Source organism: Jaculus jaculus, chromosome 5 (genome assembly GCF_020740685.1).
Source record: "Jaculus jaculus isolate mJacJac1 chromosome 5, mJacJac1.mat.Y.cur, whole genome shotgun sequence".
Classification (NCBI taxonomy): Eukaryota; Metazoa; Chordata; class Mammalia; order Rodentia; family Dipodidae; genus Jaculus; species Jaculus jaculus.
The window spans coordinates 64,791,577-64,810,726 of NC_059106.1; the positions used below are offsets into that span (position 1 = coordinate 64,791,577).

Below are 19,150 nucleotides of genomic sequence, written 5' to 3' on the forward strand. Positions count from 1 at the left end.
AGGAAGACAAGGAATAAAAAGAAAAAAATAAGCCAAATGAATAGTGAGAAATGGCGGCAACATGGTTTCATCTCTTAATCCATCCTTCTATGGACACACACCCAGACAGCCTAGACGGTTAGGGCACTACTTAGGTCTTTAACCAATTGACTTCTGATTATCTCTCTCCCAATATACAGCTTATGGTGGCTTGATTAAGGTGTTCTCCATGAGTTTATGTGTTCTGAAGGCTAGGTCCCCAGCTGGTGGCAATTTGGGAACTGGATCCTCCTGGAAACAGTGTATCATTGAGGGCAGGCTTAGGAGTGTTATAGCCAGCCTCCCCTTGCCAGTGTTTGGCACTGTTGCTGTTGTTTACCTGATGTTGGCCAGGAGGTGAAGTCTACCCTCTGCTCATGCCATTGTTTTCCCCTATCACGAAGCTGCCCCTTGAGTCTGTAAGCCATAATAAACCTTTTCCTTCCACAAACTGCTCTTGATCAGGTGTTTTCTGCCAGCAACATGAAGCTGACTGAACAACAGCTTAAGAACTTTCAAGTAAAAAGCTATAGGAAAGGGGCTGGGGAAGATGGCTCAGTGGTTAAAGGTGCTTGCTTGCAAAGACTGCTGGCCAAGGTTCAATTCCCAAACCACCCAAGTAAGCCAGATTCCAAAAAGTGGCACAAGGGTCTGATGTTTGTTTGCAGAGAAGCAAGAGGCTCTGGTGCAGACACACACACATAATTTTTAAAAAGGTATAGGGAACAGTGACATGGTAATCTCAAAGTGCTCAAATAAGTGATCAACGTGAATCCTAGAGGGGAAGGATGATATCAGTTGACAAGTATTTAAGAAAAACACCTTTGAGAATAGTGCCAACTGACCACTAATAAATAGCAGGCAATGTACTTCTTTGACTAGGATAACTCAGTCAAAAATATTAACACTGTGAAAAATGCAACCCTCATAGCTTTATCCCACTGGGATCATTTAACTTCATTCTGTTTCATGGCCACAGACCACACACAGCCAATAATCTTGAAACACTATTCCTCTCACTACAAAGAAAAATGGCTGGCTCCATGATTGGTTAATGACCTTCATAACCTCTGATGTATGTCTAACATGCAAATATATAAACTACTTTAAAAAGGAATACATTGTATGTCATGCTCAACATGAAATAGTGGAATCTGAAAACAACTTGAACAAGCATAATAAGCAAAGTGCATATTTTTCTCTATTCTGGTTACAATTTAGACATTTAAAAACGGAAACAGAGAAAAAAGTATTTCTGATGGCCCAGGCATGGTAGTCTATACCTGTAATCTCATCATGTAGGAAGCAGAAGGATCAGAAGTTTAAGGTCACGTTGGCCAGACTGGACTACAGATCCTGTCAAAAATATAAGTAAATAACCTAAGCTGGATATGGTGGCACACACCTTTAATCCCAGCATTTGGGAGACAGAGGTCGGAGGACCACTGTGAGTCAGAGGCAAGCCTGGGACTATAGAGAGAGTTTCAGGTCAGCCTAGGCTAGAGTGAGACCCGACCTCAGAAAAACAAAACCAAACAAAGCTTTGCTACACTAAGTACTTCCCCCATGCTGGGATTAAAGGCATGTGCCACCATGCTCAGCCTGCTACATTAAGTCTTAAGGAAAAGAAATCGAGTAAACATTTGTCTCTAACAATTTTTTTAATTACTGGAAGATAAAACCAGCCCTATTTCACTAGCCTGGATATATTTCAATTCTTTTTTTTTTTTTTTTTCCATAAGAAGCTCTTTCAGTAAAGACAAGGTGAGTAAATTAAAAACAGAATGACAGAAAACAGAAGATGACAAAAAGTAAAAGAAAACTATGTGTTTGGGTAAGACTAATTTTGATCTACATAGGACCATGGATCATACTAGGATAGAGAATGCTATTCCAGAAACAATGGTCTATGGTTGGATAAGTGAGTCAGCACAGAGGGAAAGCCTCAGTGAAGACTGGAAAAGGAAGGTCACAAAGATAATTGCCAGTGCACTTCATTGTATACTATAATTTGATCATACCATATTTTGTTAGGCAACACTACAAAGTAGTTTAGCTAAAGTGACTGCTTTTCCAAAACATGGTTCCCAGGAAAAATAAGGGCTCTAGCTCCATTCTATAACATTAAAGATGCTACACCGGGGCTGGAGGGATGGTATAGCAGTTAAGGCTTTTGCCTGCAAAGCCTAAGGGCCCAGGTTCGATTCCCCAGGATCCACGTTAGCCAGATGTTCAAGGGGGTGAATGTGTCTGGAGTTCGTTTACAGTGGCTGGAGGCCCTGGCATGCCCACTCTCTCTCTGCCAAATAAATAAGTAAATTTTAGAAAAGATGCTACATTGAGAAAAAATTAGCAAGCAGTGTGTGTGTAGTATGAAGGATGGTTATTTTAGTTCATAAAAATTATGGCAGTGGGCTGAAGAAATGGCTCATCTGTTAAAGGTGCTTTCTTGCACAACCTGACAGCCTGGATTTGAGACCCCGGTACCCACATCAATGCAGATGCACAAATATGGTGCACCCTTTCTCATTCTCTCTCTCCTTGCAAATAAAAAAAAAAAAAAAAAGCAAACAACAACAGCAGCAACAAAAGATGATGGTGGTGAGGGAGGATGGGTGCAAGCGGGAGGAAAGCAAAGGCACAGAACTCAAGACAAAGAAGGAAGAGTGTAAGTCCACACTGAAGGAGCCCTTCGCTCAATAATCAAATCCTAACTCAACTACAATCTTCTGGGCTGCTCAACATGGTAGCTGGCAGTTATATGTTGCTATTTACTTTTTTTTTGATTTTTAAAGGGAAGGTCTCACTAGCTCAAGCTGATGTGGAATTCACTATGTAGCCTCAGAGTGGCCTCGAGCTCACGGCGATCCTACCTCTGCCTCCCAAGTGCTGGGATTAAAGGCCAAGCCTGGTTGTTATTTACATTTAAATTAAAAGTTATGAAAAAAGGGCTGGAGGGATGGTTTAGTGGTTAAGGCACTTGCCTACAAAGCCAAAGGACCCAGGTTTGATTCCCTAGGACCCATGTTAGTCAGATGCACAAGGGGGTACAAGCATCTGGAGTTTGTTTGCAGTGGCTAGAAGCCTTGATGTACCCATTCTCTCGCTCCCCCCACTTTCTCTGCCAAATAAATAAATAAGTAAAAATAAAAATATTAAAACTTATGGGCTGGGAGATGTAGGCTTGCAAGAATTGCTGGCCAGGTTTGAGTCTGGGCATGGTGGAGCATGCCTTTAATCACAGCACTTGGGAGCAGAGGTAGAACTGCTGTGAGTTCAAGGCCAGCATGGGCTAGAGTGAGACCCTACCTCAAAAACAAAAAATGTGGCACAGGAGTCTGGTATTCATCTGCAGCAGCAAAAGACCATGGTGCATACACAAACAAATATGGTAGGCTGGATAAATGGATTAGTGGCTAAAGGTACTTGCCTGCAAAGCCTACTAGCCAGGGTTCTATTCCCCAGGTCCACATAAAACCAGATGCATCTGAAGTTTGTCTGTAATGAAGAGGCCCTGGCATCCCCTCCATACACATATAAAACTAAATTACTAACCTCGTATTTTATGCAGTCAACAGTAATGTGTGGCTAGTGCCTACCATGTAGGGTCATAGAGAACACCCCGATCTTGGCAGGAAGTTCTACTGGACACCACTACAAATGATCCTGAAAAGCTTAATATATTTAAATGGCTTACTAACTTATTTTTACATGTGTGTGGGCACATGTGTGTGGAGGGCAGAGTTCTGATATTGGATGTTTTCTGTGACTGCTCTTCTCATTTACTAATGTCAAATTTCTCATTTGAACCCAGAGCTCACCAATTCAGCTAGTTTATCTAACAGCTTGACCAAGACATTCTGTCTCTACCTTCTTTTTAAAAATATTTTTATTTATGAGTGAAAAAGGGAGAGAGGCAAAGAATGGGCATGTGAGGGCCTCTAGTCACAGCAAACAAACTCCAGATGCATGAACCACCATGTGCATCTGGCTTATGTGGGTTCTGGGGAATTGAACCTGAGTCCTTAAGTTTCACAAGCAAATGCCTTAACTGCTAAGCTGTCTCTCCAGCACTTCTGTCTCTGTCTTCTAAATGCTGGGTTTAGGGCTGGAGAAATAGTTTAGTGGTTAAGTGCTGGCCTGTGAAGCCTAAGGACCCTGATTCGAGGCTCGATTACCCAGGACCCACGTTAGACAGATGCACAAGGAGGCACACGCATCTGGAGTTTGTTTGTGGCGGCTGGTGGCTCTGGTGCACCCATTCTCTCTCTCTCTCTCTCTCTCTTTCTCTCTCTGTCTGTCGCTCTCAACTAAATAAATAAAAATAAAACAAAAAAAATTTTTTTTAAATAAATGCTGGATTTACAGGCAGGCCCCCACACCCACTTGGTATTTACATGGGTGCTGGGGAATCTAAACTCAAGTTCTCAAGTTTGTACCACTTCGCAATCCCATTAGCCTCACACACACATATATATTTACTTATTGAGAGAGAGAGAGAAAGGGTGTGCCAGGCCTCTAGCTGCTGCAAATGAACTCCAGATGCACGCGCCACGTTGTGCAGTGGCTTATGTGGGACCTGGAGAATCGAACCTGGATCCTTTGGCTTTGAAGGCAAATGCGTTAACCACTAAGCCATCTCTCCAGCCTTTTTTGTTTTTGGGAGGTACAGTCTTACTCTAGCCCAGCCTGACCTGGAATTCATTATGCCATCTCAGGCTGGCCTCAAACTCATGGTGAACCTACCATCTCTGCCTCTTGAGTGCTGGGATTAAAGGCATGTGCCAGTCACAATGCCCAGCTTTGTGTTGTTTTCTGAGGTTGGGTCTCGCTCTTGACCTTGAATTTACCATGTCATCCCAGGATGGCCTCAAACTCATGGCAATCCTCCTACCTATGCCTTCTGCGTGCTGGAATTAAAGGTGTGTACCACCATGTCTGGCTTAACCTCTTGCTTAAAACAGTGCAAATCCTTTCTTTAAAAAAAAAAATGCTTTTATTCCCAGCACTAGAGAGGGAGAGGTAGAGGATCACGTGAGTTTGAGACTACATAGTGAATTCTAGGTCAGCCTGGGCTAGAGCAAAACCCTACCTTGAAAGAAAAAACTAAAAAAAGAAAAAGACCTGGATTTGTTGGGGCTGGGGAGATGGCTCAGCAGGTTAAAGGCACTTGTGTGCCCAGGCCAGTACCCACATAAAGCAAGATTCAGAGGGGCACATTCACCTGGAATTTGTTTGTGGTGTCAAGAGGCCATGGTCCACACATACAGTGCTCTCTCTCAAGCAAATAAAATTAAAAAAACAAACAAACATGTTCTCTCATATGTGAATCCTACTACAAAGGATCGGAGTTTTTTTAAAAAAATAATGAATGTCTTAAATTTTTTTTCTCATTTATTTATTTGAGACAGAGAGAGGGAGAGATAGAGAGAGAGAACGGGGAGCCAGGGCCTCTAGCCACAGCAAACTAACTGTAGATGTGGGACCTGAAGAATCGAACCTGGGTCCTTAGGCGTCACAGGAATGCGCCAACTGCTAAGCCATCTATCTCACCATACCAAATGATTGGACTTCTATGTGAGTAGGAATAAAACTCAGTAGCAGAGGCCAGTAAGCTAGAAAGGGGATATAAAGGGAATAGAAAGGGAGGGGGGTACTTAATAGAATGGTATTGTACATATGTAAGTAAAAGAACAGATTAATGGAGTCAAGGGAAGAGACTGAGTAAAGGAAAGGAAGAGGGAGGGCTAATCAAAATCTAAGAGGATATAAATAAGTCATATGGAAACCTACCTTTTTGGACAATGGAACACTTAGAAGCCATAGATTGTGAGAAATTTTTCAGGGCTAGGGATGGGATACCATCCCATGAGTTGTTGGCCAGGGAGGTCCCTCATCCCCCCCCACCCCCTGCCATTGCCGAGGATCTTGGTTTCCCACCAGGAATAAATGGTAAGACCCTATTGCTGAAAACTCCACATACTGGGCTGTAAGGTCATTAAGAAATCCTGCTGGAGCTGAGCTGAAAATCTCCTCCATGTAGACCAGCTGACAGGAAGCTGAAGAAGCCATGATGCATGCATTTCAATGGGAGAGAGAGAAATCACCAGTGGATACTGCAAGCCTTAAATTTGGCCAACCAGGCCAAATGAGCCAACAGGTGCAATAGTGGCATGTCTGTTATGGGGGAAACTATAACTGCTCTCTAATTGGACTGAAGGACTGCTCCATGGGAGGGAATACATCCCTGATACTGAAAACTTAAAACAGGGGTAGTAATGAGCCCTAGGAATGTAACATCTATCTGCTGATGTCTGGCTAGATGTATATACTATGTTCACCAAACTGCCCAGTAAGCACTTCTCTTAATGTTCATATATTTATTAATGCTACTCTCACTTCTGGTTAGAGAAGCTTCTCTTTTCAGATGGCGGTGACCTTGGGATGACTCAGAAGGCACCATGGTGCTGAGAAGAAGGGACAAAGGAGTGCTTAGAACTGAAATATCTCTATCATACCTTCCAAGGCTCAGGGTCCATTAAGGAAGAGGTGGATGAAAGAATGTAATAGCTAAAGGAAGGGTAGGACTCCTTACAATGTACTCCTCCAGACACGAAATGGCCCGACTATCCATGACCTCCCAGTGTCTGATACTACGTACACAAGACCATCACAATGGGAGGAAAAGATCAGGATACCAAAATAAAAGAGAGACTGATTGAGAGGGAGAAGGAAATATGGTGGAGTGGAGTTTCAAAGAGGGAGGGTGGGAATTACCATGGGTTATTTTCTACAATTATGGAAGTTGTCAATAAAAAAAAGATTTAGTAACCTGGGTGTGGTAACACATGTCTTTAATGCCAGCACTAGGGAGGCAGTGGCTGGAGGTTCACCACGAGTTCAAGGCCATCCTGAGACTACAAGGTGAATTACAGGTCAGCCTGGGCTAGGGAGAGACCCTACCTCAAACAACTCCCCCAACAACAACAACAAAATAAAACCACAACAACACAGATTTACTTACATACATTTTCTATATAAGCCTTAGATATTCTTTCATTTTTCACCTCCACTTTGTGGATTACACTGGCAGGGACAATGAGTGTTTGTCGCATTTTTCAGAAACTATAAAACATAGAAAACTACCTTTAAATAAATACTACCTATTTATTTTGATCACAAGGAAGAATACTAAAAAAGCGATTCTGACAACACTTGTCTTTGTATCTCAAGTACCAATAAAGCTATTGTGAAAAACCAGTGCTTTTAGAAACATGAAAATTTCTCCTGCTTCATACTGCACATTAGTGAAATGGTGCTGTGTCCTTTTACTAACCAATCAACACTGGCAGAAATTTTCCAGAGCAGAGTCCTGTAAAATTATTGCAAGAGTGTAAGCTGCAACAGGAGACCACTTGCTCCAGCTTCATCGAAGGAAGCTTATTCTGAAGTCTTTGCTGACATTCTCTCAAATCCACATCCATAAATACTGGAAGTTTTGAGGGTGGAGATGAGGAGATGATATTGGTCCAAGGGAACATTTTTTTTCTTCCTTCAGTTCTTTTTCTCCCTCTCTATTCCCTCTTTTTTTTTTTTTTGAGACACAATGACTCACTACATAGCCCAGGCTAGTCTAGAGCTCATGATCCTCCTGCCGCAGCCAACTGAGTGCTGGGATAAGAGGCATGTACCACCAAGCCTGGTTATCTTTCTGCTTTCATGGTACTTCCTGCTTACAATCATCAATTTAAATCTCTCATGTGAGTGTCAAATCTATAGTATCAACTGCATCATTATTTTCATTTAAATGACTCACAGGTATTTTGAGCCTAAAATTTCTAAAATCAAACAGTATCTCCACTTTCCCATTCCCCCAAATTTATTCCTTCCTAAATCAATCAACACTTGTTCCTACCAAAATTAACAATTAAGTACTATCTAGTTTGTACTCAATTGTACAAACCAGAGTCTAAAAGTCATCCTTGATAACTCCTCTGCCATACCTCCAATACAAAAGCCATTATAAGGTCTTGGTTCTACTTTCAAAATATTTGTGTCTTTAAATCTACTAACATTCCTCTTACTCAAAACTTTTTGTCTTAGTTTATAAGTACATATTTATGAGTCCATTTTTGCTTGATGTCTGCCTTCCACACTTCACTGTAAGTCCTACAAGGCAGGAGCTGTGCCAACTCTATTCACTGCTAGAGGACAGAATCTGGCAGAGTTGATATTCAGACATCATTTATTTCGTGAATGAATGCATCTTTGTAAAGAAATGGTGTTGAGGAAAGCAAACAAACTCATGAGGGCTCTGTCAATCAGCTGGCATACAAACAGTGCTGTTATGATGTTCCCCAATTTTTGCTTAAAGAGACTCCCTTGACAAATTTTAATTTCATGGAAACTCTATTTTAAAAGCTCCACCCTCTGTCTTTGAACTAGCGACTGGAATAAAAACTGTTGTGTGTAGAGGTTTTAATAACCCAAGACTGCTCTTGGTGGGCCTTAGATCCCACTACAGAAATAGCAAACAAGCTGTGACATTTTGTTTCTACCAAATTCTTAATTATTATTGACTATTAGAAATTTTCTTTAAATTTTTATTTATTTACTTGAAAGCACGAGAGAGGGAAAGAGGCAGAGAGAGAGAAAGACAGAGAGAGAGAGAGGGAGAAATGGGCGTGCCAGGACCCCCAGTCTTTGCAAACAAACTCCAGATGCATGCATCTTGTGCATCTGGCTTACGTGGGTCCTGGAGAATTGAACCAAGGTTCTTTGGCTTTGCATGCAAATGCCTTAAGTGCTAAGCTATCTCTCCAGCCCAGAAAATTTTAAAGTATTTTTAACCAGCTATACACATGTGTGTCTGGACATATGTGAACACACACAGAGGTTCTGAAGTAAATTACTAAATCCAGTTCCAGTTATGATCACTTATTTCTATACTTACACATGTAGGACTGAACAACAGTCCAATTGCCTCTAAGAAACCTTTCCTAAAACCAGATGTTCACACCTATAATCCAAGCACTCAAGAGAACAAAGCAGAAGGATCACCAGGGATTCAATGCCACTCTAGACTGTGTAGTGAATTCCAGGCCAGCTAAAATAAAAGTTTCTCTCAACACACATACCAAAAACAAACAAACAACAAATCCCACCTCTATAAATGGAGGGGAAATGGAATACATACATATCTCATCTTGGAAAAACATTTTCTCTTTCTGTAGGTACCCAAGGTCTTATACATGCCAGGCCAAGTACTAAGCTACATACCCAGCCAGAAAAGCTTATTTCAATAAACCCCCTCCTCACATAGAAGATTCACCATGTAGCCTAGGAGACTCCAGAACTATGTAGCCCAGAGTGGTCTCAAACATCCCCGTATCTCAGTGGCCCAAGTGCTGGAATTATAGCGCGTACTACCACGCCCATCTTCAATATTTTCTAGAACTGGGTGTGGAGGTGCACACCTTTAATTCCAGCACTGGGGAGGCAGAAGGTAGGTAGACTGCCATGAGTTCAACATCAGCCTAAGCTAGAGTGAGATCCTACCTCAAAAAAAAAAAAAAAGAAAAAAAAAAAGAAAAGAAAAGAGAGAGAGAAGTATTTTCAAAATAGCCTCTCTGTACATTTTTACGGGTTAATAAGCCAGCAGGGAGTATAGTTTAGAATTTTTCTTTTTTGAACACTGACACAGGCATCTGTTTGTTTCCAGATAATCCATAAAGTCCACACTGCAAAGAATGACAACTTTGCATATATCTTTGTGTTACTATTTTCTTCTCATCATTTTACTGGACAATATTTCATGAAATACCTCTTGCAGCTAGAAGAATCCTTACAGATTACTAGCCCCATATACTCATTTTGCAGATGAGGAAAACAGATCCTGAAGATTAGTATTAAGAACTTGTTGGGTGGGTTGGCATATACCTTTAATCCCAGCACTGGGGAGGCAGAGGTAGAAGGATTGCCATAAATTCAAGGCCACCCTGAGACTACATAGTGAATTCCAGGTTAGCTTGGCTTAGAGTAAAATCCTAGCTTGGAAAAAAGGAAAAAAAAAAAAAAAAGAATTTCTTATTCCAGCACTCGGGAGGCAGGGGCAGGATTATTGTGAGTTCGAGGCCACCCTGAGACTATACAGTGAATTCCTGGGCTACAGTGAGACCTTACCTTGAAAAATAACAACAAAAAAGAATTTCTTGGGTCTTGGGGTGCCAGACCTGGTGGCGCACACCTTTAATCCCAGGACTGAGGAAGAAGAGGCAGAAGGATCACTATGAATTTGAGGCCACCCTGAAACTACAGAGTGAATTCCAGGTCAGCTGGGTTACAGAGACCCTACCTTGAAAAACAAAATAAAATAAAAAGTATTTTTAAAAAATTTCTTGGGCTGGAGAGATGGATCAGTGGTTAAAGTACTTGTCCATAAAGCCTAGTGACCAGAGTTCAATTCCCCAGTACCCACATCAAGTCAGATGCAAAAGTCGCACATGCATCTGGAGTTTGTTTGCAGTGGCTAGAGGCCTTAGTGGCACACACCTTTAAACCAGCACCAGCACCAGGGAGGAAGAGGTAAGAGGATCATGGTGAGTTTGAGGCCAGTCTTAGACTACATAGTGAATTCCAGGTCACCCTGGGCTACAGTAAAAGAAAGAAAAAGAGTTTCTCTGAATGCTTTCCCCTTTAGGCAGAGTAGAGTGGCTATTTATTTATTTATTTATTTTGGTTTTTCGAGGTAGGGTCTCACTCTGGTCCAGGCTGACTTGGAATTCACTATGTAGTCTCAGGGTGGTCTTGAATTCATGGTGATCCTCCTCCCTCTGCATCCCCAAGTGCTGGGATTAAAAGTGTGCGCCACCACGCCCGGCTCCATTTTTTTATTTTCTGTTTTTTTTTGAGGTAGGGTCTCCCTCTGGCACAGGCTGACCTGGAATTCACTTATGCAGTCTCATGCTTGCCTTGAACTCTTAGCGACCCTCTTAGCTCTGCCTCCCAAGTGCTGGGGTTAAAGGCATACGCTACCAGGCCTGGCTTCTACTTAAGTTTTCATAAGTTATTATGCCCCTGACTTTAAAAACACATATTTGTGGGGTGAAGAGATATCTCAGTGATTAAAGGCACACGCCTGTGAAGCCTAAGGACCCCAGTTTGGTTCTCCAGGTCCCACATAAACAGATGCACAAGGTGGCACATGTGTCTGAGTTCATTTGCAGTGGCTAGAGGCCCTGGTATGCCCATTCTTACTCACTTTCTCTTTCTCTCTGTCTTAAATAAATCAATAAGACTCAAATCTTAAAGGCACTTGCTTGCAGAGCCAGTCAGCTTGTATTTAATTCCTTCATACTCACATAAATACAGATGCACCAAGTGGTACATGTGTCTAAAGATCATTTACAGTGGAAAGAAGCCCTAGTATGGCCATACTCACACACTCACCTTCTCTGCTTGCTAATAAATATATTTTTTTAAAAGAATGTATTTGCACTTAAAAATGTTCTTGGGGGATGAAGAGATGGCTAGTGGTTAAAACACTTGCCTACAAAGCCTAACAACCTGGGTTCAATTCTCTAGTACCCATAGGAAGCCAGAGGCACAAAGTGCTGCATGCATCTGGAGTTCATTTGCAGAGGTTACAGGGCCTGGTGCACCCATTCTCTCTGCTTGTAAACATATAAATATTTATTTTGGGGGGGGGTCAAGGAAGGGTTTCACTCTAGACCAGGCTGACCTGGAATTTATTTTTTTTTAATTTTTTTTTGTTCATTTTTTATTTATTTATTTGAGAGCAACAGACATAGAGAGAAAGACAGATAGAGGGAGAGAGAGAGAATGGGCGCGCCAGGGCTTCCAGCCTCTGCAAATGAACTCCAGACGCGTGCGCCCCCTTGTGCATCTGGCTAACGTGGGACCTGGAGAATCGAGCCTCGAACCGGGGTCCTTAGGCTTCACAGGCGAGCGCTTAACCGCTAAGCCATCTCTCCAGCCCTGACCTGGAATTTATTATGTAGTTAGTCTCAGGGTGGCTTTGAACTCAGTGATCCTCTTACCTCTGCCTCACAAGTGTTGGAATTAAAGGTATGTGCCAGCATACCTGGCTATAAATAAAATATTTTTTAAATATGTTATTCACACATCTTTTATGTTGCTTTTACCCAATCTGCTTTTGTGAATTCCACTTAACCATGTGTGGTGGCCAGAGATCAATGATAGATGTCTTCCTCAACTGCTCTCCATTTTATCTTTTAAAATCTGTCTGTTTGTTTTTTAAGTATTTTATTTATTTTAGAGAGAGAGGAAGGGAGAGGGAGAGGGGGAAAGAGAGAAGGGAAGAGACAGAGACTGGGTACTCCAGGGCCTCCAGCCATTGCAAATGAACTCCAGAAGCATGTACCACCTTGTGCATCTGGCTTACGTGGGTACTGGGCAATAGAACCTGGATCCTTTGGCTTCACAGGCAAGTGCCTTAACTGCTAAGTCATCTCTCCAGCCCCATTTTATCTTTTGAGACACTGAACTTGAAGTTTCTTGATTCAGCTAGTGTAGCTAGCCATCAAACCCTGGGATCCTCTTGTCTCTGCCTCTCCACCTCTGGAATTACAGATACAAATCACCACATCCTACATTTTTACATGGATGCTGGGGATCTGAACTCAGGCCCTGTTTGTGCAGCAAGCACTATATCCACTGAGCCATCTCCTCAGCCACTATATCTGGTACTTTAAGTAAGCTGCCATTTTATATTTACAGTCCTTTAGGGTTTTGCCTTACCTAGTGAGAAATCTAATGACTTAAAGTGTCTGACTGTTTTTCTAGAGCAGCTCTCCAGGTTTCCCTCAAAGTTCACACTGTGGTTCTACCTAATTACAGATATCACTGATACACATTCAGCCTCTTGATTTAGGAAACAGGCTCACTGTAGATTACAAAAGCAGAAACACATTTTCCAGCTAATTATCCTTTGAAAAGCACTCACCAACTGTTTAGATCCTTGGTACCATTGGTTTAGGCTTATCTGAGTAAAAAATGGAGTACGACTTATAAAGTTTTTCATCAGAGAAAGTTAAGGTACATTTCCGCTTCTGAAATCAACAGAAATTCTAGAAATTATAAGCCCTAAGGGCACAAAATTACCAAAAGAGAAGACTATCAGTACCATTACTCTTACCACCAAGCTAGAGAACTTGCAAATCTCACTTCACTCTCTACTAGACCCTTCCTGGCAAGGAAATGAGCAACAATTACCTCATTTGAATTTAATCCGTCAGTTGCAGCCAGAGGCACTTTCCCATGCAGCACTGTGCCAGTCACTTCTTTTATTCCAAATGTTGAAGAATCAAGGTCTTCCTTGATCCATATTCCAGGGGAGGAAGCATCCTGAAGAAAAGGAGCCCCTTCTTCTGTGATAGGCACTGAGTCAGCATGGGAAGTACCTTCCAGAAGGGGCCCGCTAGGGGAGAGAACTTCCTCCATAGCGGGCCCTGCAGCAGCTGGGGTAGCAGACCCTTCTGGGGTAGACATATTAACCACTGAAGTACCAGATTTTTCTGGGGTGGGCACTTCAGAAGCTGGGACAGCAGGCTCTTCTTCAGTAAACACTGTAACTGTTGGAGTATCAGGTTTCTCTAGGGTGGGCACTGCAAGAGCTGGGGCTGTAGGCTCTCCTGGGGTGGGCCATGTAGGCGCTGTAGGATCCTCTGCAGTGGGCACTGCTGGAGAAGCAGGCTCCTCTGGGGTGGACCCAAGAGGAGCTAGAAAGACAAGGTCCTCTAGGATGGACACTGCAGCAGCTGGAGTGCCAGACTCCTCTGAGATGCCATCCTCCTCTGTGATGGGCACTGCGGCAGCTAGAGTTGTCCCCTCTGAGGAAGACCCTGCAACAGCTGGCACATCCTCTGTAATGGCTGCAGCAGCTGGAGCAGTCCCCACTGGAGAGGACACTGTAACAACTGTCACAGTCCCCTCAGGAGCAGGCACTGCACCAGCTTGCTCTGGGATGGAGGTTGCAGCAGCTGTGGCATCTTTCTCTAAGGTGACCACTGAAACAACTGGGAAGCCCTTCTCTGGGAAGGACTCGATAGCAGCAGTGACAGGAGTCTCCTCTGAGGAAGATGCTGCAGCGGCAGGCTCCTCTAGGGAAGGCACTGTAGTAACTGGGATGCCCTCCTCTGGAGTGAGCCCTGCAGCATCTAGGGCTTCATTTTCTACAGTGGGTACTGCAGCAGTTGGGGCAGGCCTTGGTTGACAGGGTATCCATTCCTCTAAGACAGGTTCACTTTTACTGGCTTTGGCTATTTGTTCCTCTGGAAAGATATTCCGGGTTGAACTGGAATCTCTCATTTCCATGTCTCCTCTCTGTGATGATGCCATGTTCAGCTCAGGCTTTCTATCACTCATAGTCTCTGCTCTACCTACACTGCGTGTTAGTTCTCCAGCCAGCAGGTGCAGACACAGAACCTCCAACTTGGGAGACTTTCTCTGGTGGTCTTGGAAGACCTGCTGTGGAAACTCTCTCTGAGAAAGTGCTGAGGCTCCATTCCCCAAAAGCTTCAACTGACAATCTAGCTCTTTTGCCTCACCATCCTCATCACCAATTTTGCCCGTGGACAATTCAGAAGGGACCACATTTCCCAAGGATGTCAGATTGTTCTTTCCTTCACTAATAGTTTCTTTCTCAGTTTCTAAGCAAATCTCATCTGTTATTAAGTTTGAATCAGATAACACCTCTACTTCAGATCCTGAGGTAACATCTTGTAGTTCATAGTTAAAAGCAAAACTGAGAGGGAGCCTCTCAGTACTTGCCTCTACATTCTCCTTAGTTTGACTGCAGTCTACCTGGGACAGATTTTCATTTTCTTTGGGTAGCTGAGAAGCAATAAAGACGGATACTTTTTCTTCACAAGAAGCTCTGTCATCAGAGTTCAGAAATCCTGTGTCTAGCTCCCCCAGTGACTCCACATCAGCCAGAGATTTGAATTCCCCCGTAGTCTTGGGGCTAAAAGGCACTTTTTCACACCCCTTGCTAACTGTGGACGTATCCCTGATATCAGGGCCAGCACTAAGTTCAACAGCATTAGGCACCTGAGAAGAATCCAGAGCATTGTAATCACCATCCAATCCAGTATCATGGTCTTTTATCTTTACATTTAAAAGGCCTACATGCTGTTCCTTTTCTAAGGCAGTCCCTGGAAAATGACTAATTACAAGTGAATTTTCTGCATCCTGGAATGGGGCCAGCCCTTCAGAAGAGGCTTGACTCTGCAGCTCAAGTGAAGACGTCACTTCGTCTTCACATAAACACTCCTGTTCAAGTTCAAGAAACATCTGTACTGAATCTGTGTCAGAGAACTGCTCTGCATTGACAGAGCCCTCTAAAACTGAAACAAGGCCCTCTAGCCCCTGAGCCATTCTGTTTTTCATCTCACTAACAGCACCCTCACCTGCAAGTACACAACAGTGAGCCAGGGTTTTATCCTTGGGAACAGAAGGCAACTGAACCCTAGGTGGCTGTTGGTCATTAGAGCAATACATCTGACCAAGAATTAGGTGTTCAGAAGTTTCCAAGACAGCAGCTAAACAACTGGCTTCATCTTCCATCAGGGCTGTGGTGTTTGCTTGTTCTCTTTCTTCAGAAATATCTGCCAAGCTCTTCTTCTCACTTGCCATTAGCAGTGTCTTTCCTCTCTGTGACAGCTTCTCTTCCTCCCACTCCTCCTCAGCCTCCATCATGATCCATCGCTCATCCTCCTCAAACTTTAGCTCAGACTCTGTTTTCTCTCTCAAGCTGGGAGTTAGAAGAACATTAAATTCTGGATCCAACAGCTCTTCACTCAGGCAAGGAGAGAGAGGTGGCATTTCCACAGTACACGCTGTGTCCCCAAGGGGGTGCTGCATGCCACTGAAGCCTCCCTTAGAGGAACTTTTCATGGCCCTAGGCCATGTTGCACTTGAGAATCTGTGTTCCTGCATTTCATCTGTGTTCCCACTTGCTGCTGTCGCTTTTGATTCTAGAGGCTGGAACTCATGGGAAGAGCTCTCACTGTGCTGCTGGAATCTGACGTCTTGGCAGTCTTTACTTGGGTTTTTCACATCTTGCACTTCTGGAACACCTTCAGACTTGGATATATGTTCCAAAGTAATGAACTCCAACTGAGGATCCCTGTGATCCACAGGACCAGAACTTTCTGTCAATGCAGAATTAGATTCCTTCTTCTCCTGCAAGGAAGGATTTGAAGCACCAGCTTCTGAAACTTCACTGAGAGAAGCTTCCATCCTTTCTGCAAATTCTGGGAAGTTGGGTGGCATGAAGGACTTCCATGATCTCCTGTTAACATTGTCTTTGCGCTCTGCATTTGGCCGGCGCCTGGGGGGCACAGGTGCTGATTTCTGTACATCACTGCTTAGTTTTAACGCATCAAATATTATTCTCTCATCCAGCCTTTTGCCCTCTGGCACTCTAGTTTCAAAAACATTAGAAGCTGCTCCTAATGTACCATTGCTAGATATGGTACTTCCTTCCATTTTCTCCATGGTGCCCTTTGAAGTCTGGTTAAGTTTTGACCCCTGGTCAATCTGTTCATTTATCCTCATTGTATCATATATAGACCGTTGTGGAACATAGCAATCTTCAATATAGCCGTCCTCATCGTCTCCTTTCCCCAGGCAGGTGGGGTTCCGCCTTAAACAGTCTGGTCTGCTGAGTGGCTTACCCATACTTTTTCAATCAAGATGAACCACCAATCTTTCAAAAGTTTTTACAGGTTCTCCTTAGATACATTTTACATGAGTTATAAATCCTCTTACATGTTTATACTCAAAACCACTGATGGCATCTGCCCTCCAGAAAGATCTGGGAGTCTCACTTTGAAACCATTTTGGGAGAAACACTGCAAACAGCCTTTACCTGACAGGCTAGTAGCCTCATACTTACAGACAGATAAATGGTATAACTTAATCAACAAGCATAAAATAATTCATTGTATGGCTTCTGGTTTTATTTAAGAGCAATGCTCTTTCAAATTCAGCCAGCAAAAATCATTTGATATTGACAAGTCTTACTCAATATCTAGTTCCACTTAATTCTCACCGACGCAGAGTTGGAAGCAGCAAATATATACGGATTGTGCCCTTAATAACAATGGCACAGCCTCTCCAGTCTTCAAGTATGGCCCAAGCTCCTAAGAATTCCTTTCATTTTATCCTCTGTTCCAGCCCTGGAGAGTCCAGCTGGTCTGAATTAGCCATTCGTCCTCTCTAGTTGGGGTGTTTGCATTTGAACTGGGCTGGTAGGCGGATATCCCTGCAACTTTAAACACAGGAAGTCCTTCATTCGGGGCCAGCTTGGGGCTTCCTGTCTCCAAAACATCATGGCATTGTTGTGGCTCCCAGGCCAACCCGGGCTGAGGCCAAAAACCAGCGCAAGTGGAGACCCAAGCAGGGCCTTTGAGAAGGCGGGCAGGTTGCAGCCGAGGCCAAGGCGCTGTCTGTCGGAGGGGTTGGCTCAGCACCACCCGCAACCCCGCACCATGCCGCGCGCCCCAAGGGGCCAGGGTCGCCTCACCACAGTCTGGCAGGTGGCTCGTGGCCGCACGGGCCTCAGGTCTGGCGCTCAGGAAGTTAGTTTGTCCCTCCGGCAGCTGAGTCCTGTGTGCAGTGGGCGCCGCCTCCCCCGCCGCCGCCGCAGGTCCCCGGCCCCCAGCCGCCGCGCCGTGGGCTGCATGACAAGCAGCCTCCTCTATTCTCCGCCGCGCCGCGGACGGCCCAGCAGCCGTCCTCCCCGCCCGCAGCTGTCACGTCCCGGCATGCAAACTTCTTCCAGGGAACAAAAGGCTCCGATCCGGCCGGGCGGGGGCCGAGCCCGCCTTCCTTGCGCCGCGCGGCCCGCTCGCTCCCCGCTCGCTGGAAGTGCTTGGCTGGCGGGCGGCTCTCCTCCCCTTCCCGCGCCACCGCCGCCGCTGCCGCCCCGCCCGGGCCGCCCCCTGTAAGCTGGGGAACGCGCAGCGCGAGTGCAGAGGAGGAGGTGGGGGGGTGGGGGCAGGCCCGGCGGGGGCGGGGCCGGGGCCGGGGCCGGGGCCTTGGCCCGGGAGAGGAGCGCCGCCGACGAGGGAGGGACCGCGAGGATTGGAAGCCAGCGCCGAGGGAGGGGCTTCTGCGGGCTTAGGGCGAGGGAACCCGGCAGCCTTCGCTCCGCTCTGAAACCCGTTCCCACCGCGCCCGAGGTCCAAGGAAGAGCCCGCCCACGGAGGGCCAGGGGAGGGAGGCTGCACCGGTGCGAGTACCGGCCACGCCGCGCAAATCCCTTGACAAAGGAACGCCCCGCCCTCCGCACGCTGGCCCGGCCCCTTCTCACCCCCGCAACGTTCCAACCAGCAGGACTCTAAGCCCAGCCCAAGGGCGAATATAGCCCAGAAGGGGCGCCCCCGCCTCCTGCCAGCCAGCCGGTTCTGGCAAGGGCCACTCCGGGCCCCATCTGCCGGCTGGGGTGTGTCGAATTGATCGCCCTAGGCTCCAAACTCTATCACTTCAATCTCTCCAATGTCACCTTTGGTGTGCCCCTTGCAGGACAAGCAGATCACTCAAGCCTCAAACCCTGCACTTTCCCAGTGTCCCAAAGAATTTCGGTCAGTGTCAGAGACCAAGTTACTGGAGAAACTGTAGACACACTGTGCCTTTTCTCTCTCCCTTCTCAGGTCTCAGTCCATTATCCCACCTGGACTTCTCTGCCCACAGACCTCAGCAGAGTCAGTAATGGGAAAACAGTGTGCTAGTATGGGGAGGTAGGGGTATTCAACACCTGGACTGCTCCTTTATTGCTGCACATGGCCAAAGAAACCTGAGCCTTCTTGGGGCTAGATAAAAGGCATGGTTCTGTATTTTAAACCCCGTAGAAATGTGTCCCACAATACGGCCTGTAATCTTTGGCTTTTAGAAAAGCTACTTAGTCACCTTGTGATTGTTAAACAAAGAAAGTACAAAGGGCACCCTCGGGAACTGTCCATCAGAGGCAGCCGTATCTCTGAAGGGTGCAATACTCTGCTCTCTGATTTTATGAAGGAAAAGAAGGTCTTAAATGTCTTAGCTTCTCTTGAACCATGTGGTCAATACAAATGGTAGAACTTACTTC

At 45.0% G+C, this 19,150-nt stretch overlaps 1 protein-coding gene across 16 annotated transcripts in view; it reads right to left on the minus strand.

Annotated features, from left to right (window-relative positions):
- Nucleotides 1-19,150, minus strand: part of Macf1 (microtubule actin crosslinking factor 1) — a 436,027-nt gene that overhangs the window by 65,821 nt on the left and 351,056 nt on the right. Inside the window, exon 1 of one of the 16 annotated variants that reach the window (XM_045149531.1) lies at nt 13,273-17,545. The exons of the other annotated variants lie outside the window; for them this stretch is intronic. Within the exon in view, the coding sequence (XP_045005466.1) occupies nt 13,273-16,740 (3,468 nt within the window). The 5' untranslated portion in view covers nt 16,741-17,545. Of the gene's footprint in view, nt 1-13,272; nt 17,546-19,150 lie in introns of those variants that run through there. 16 annotated transcript variants of the gene reach the window in all.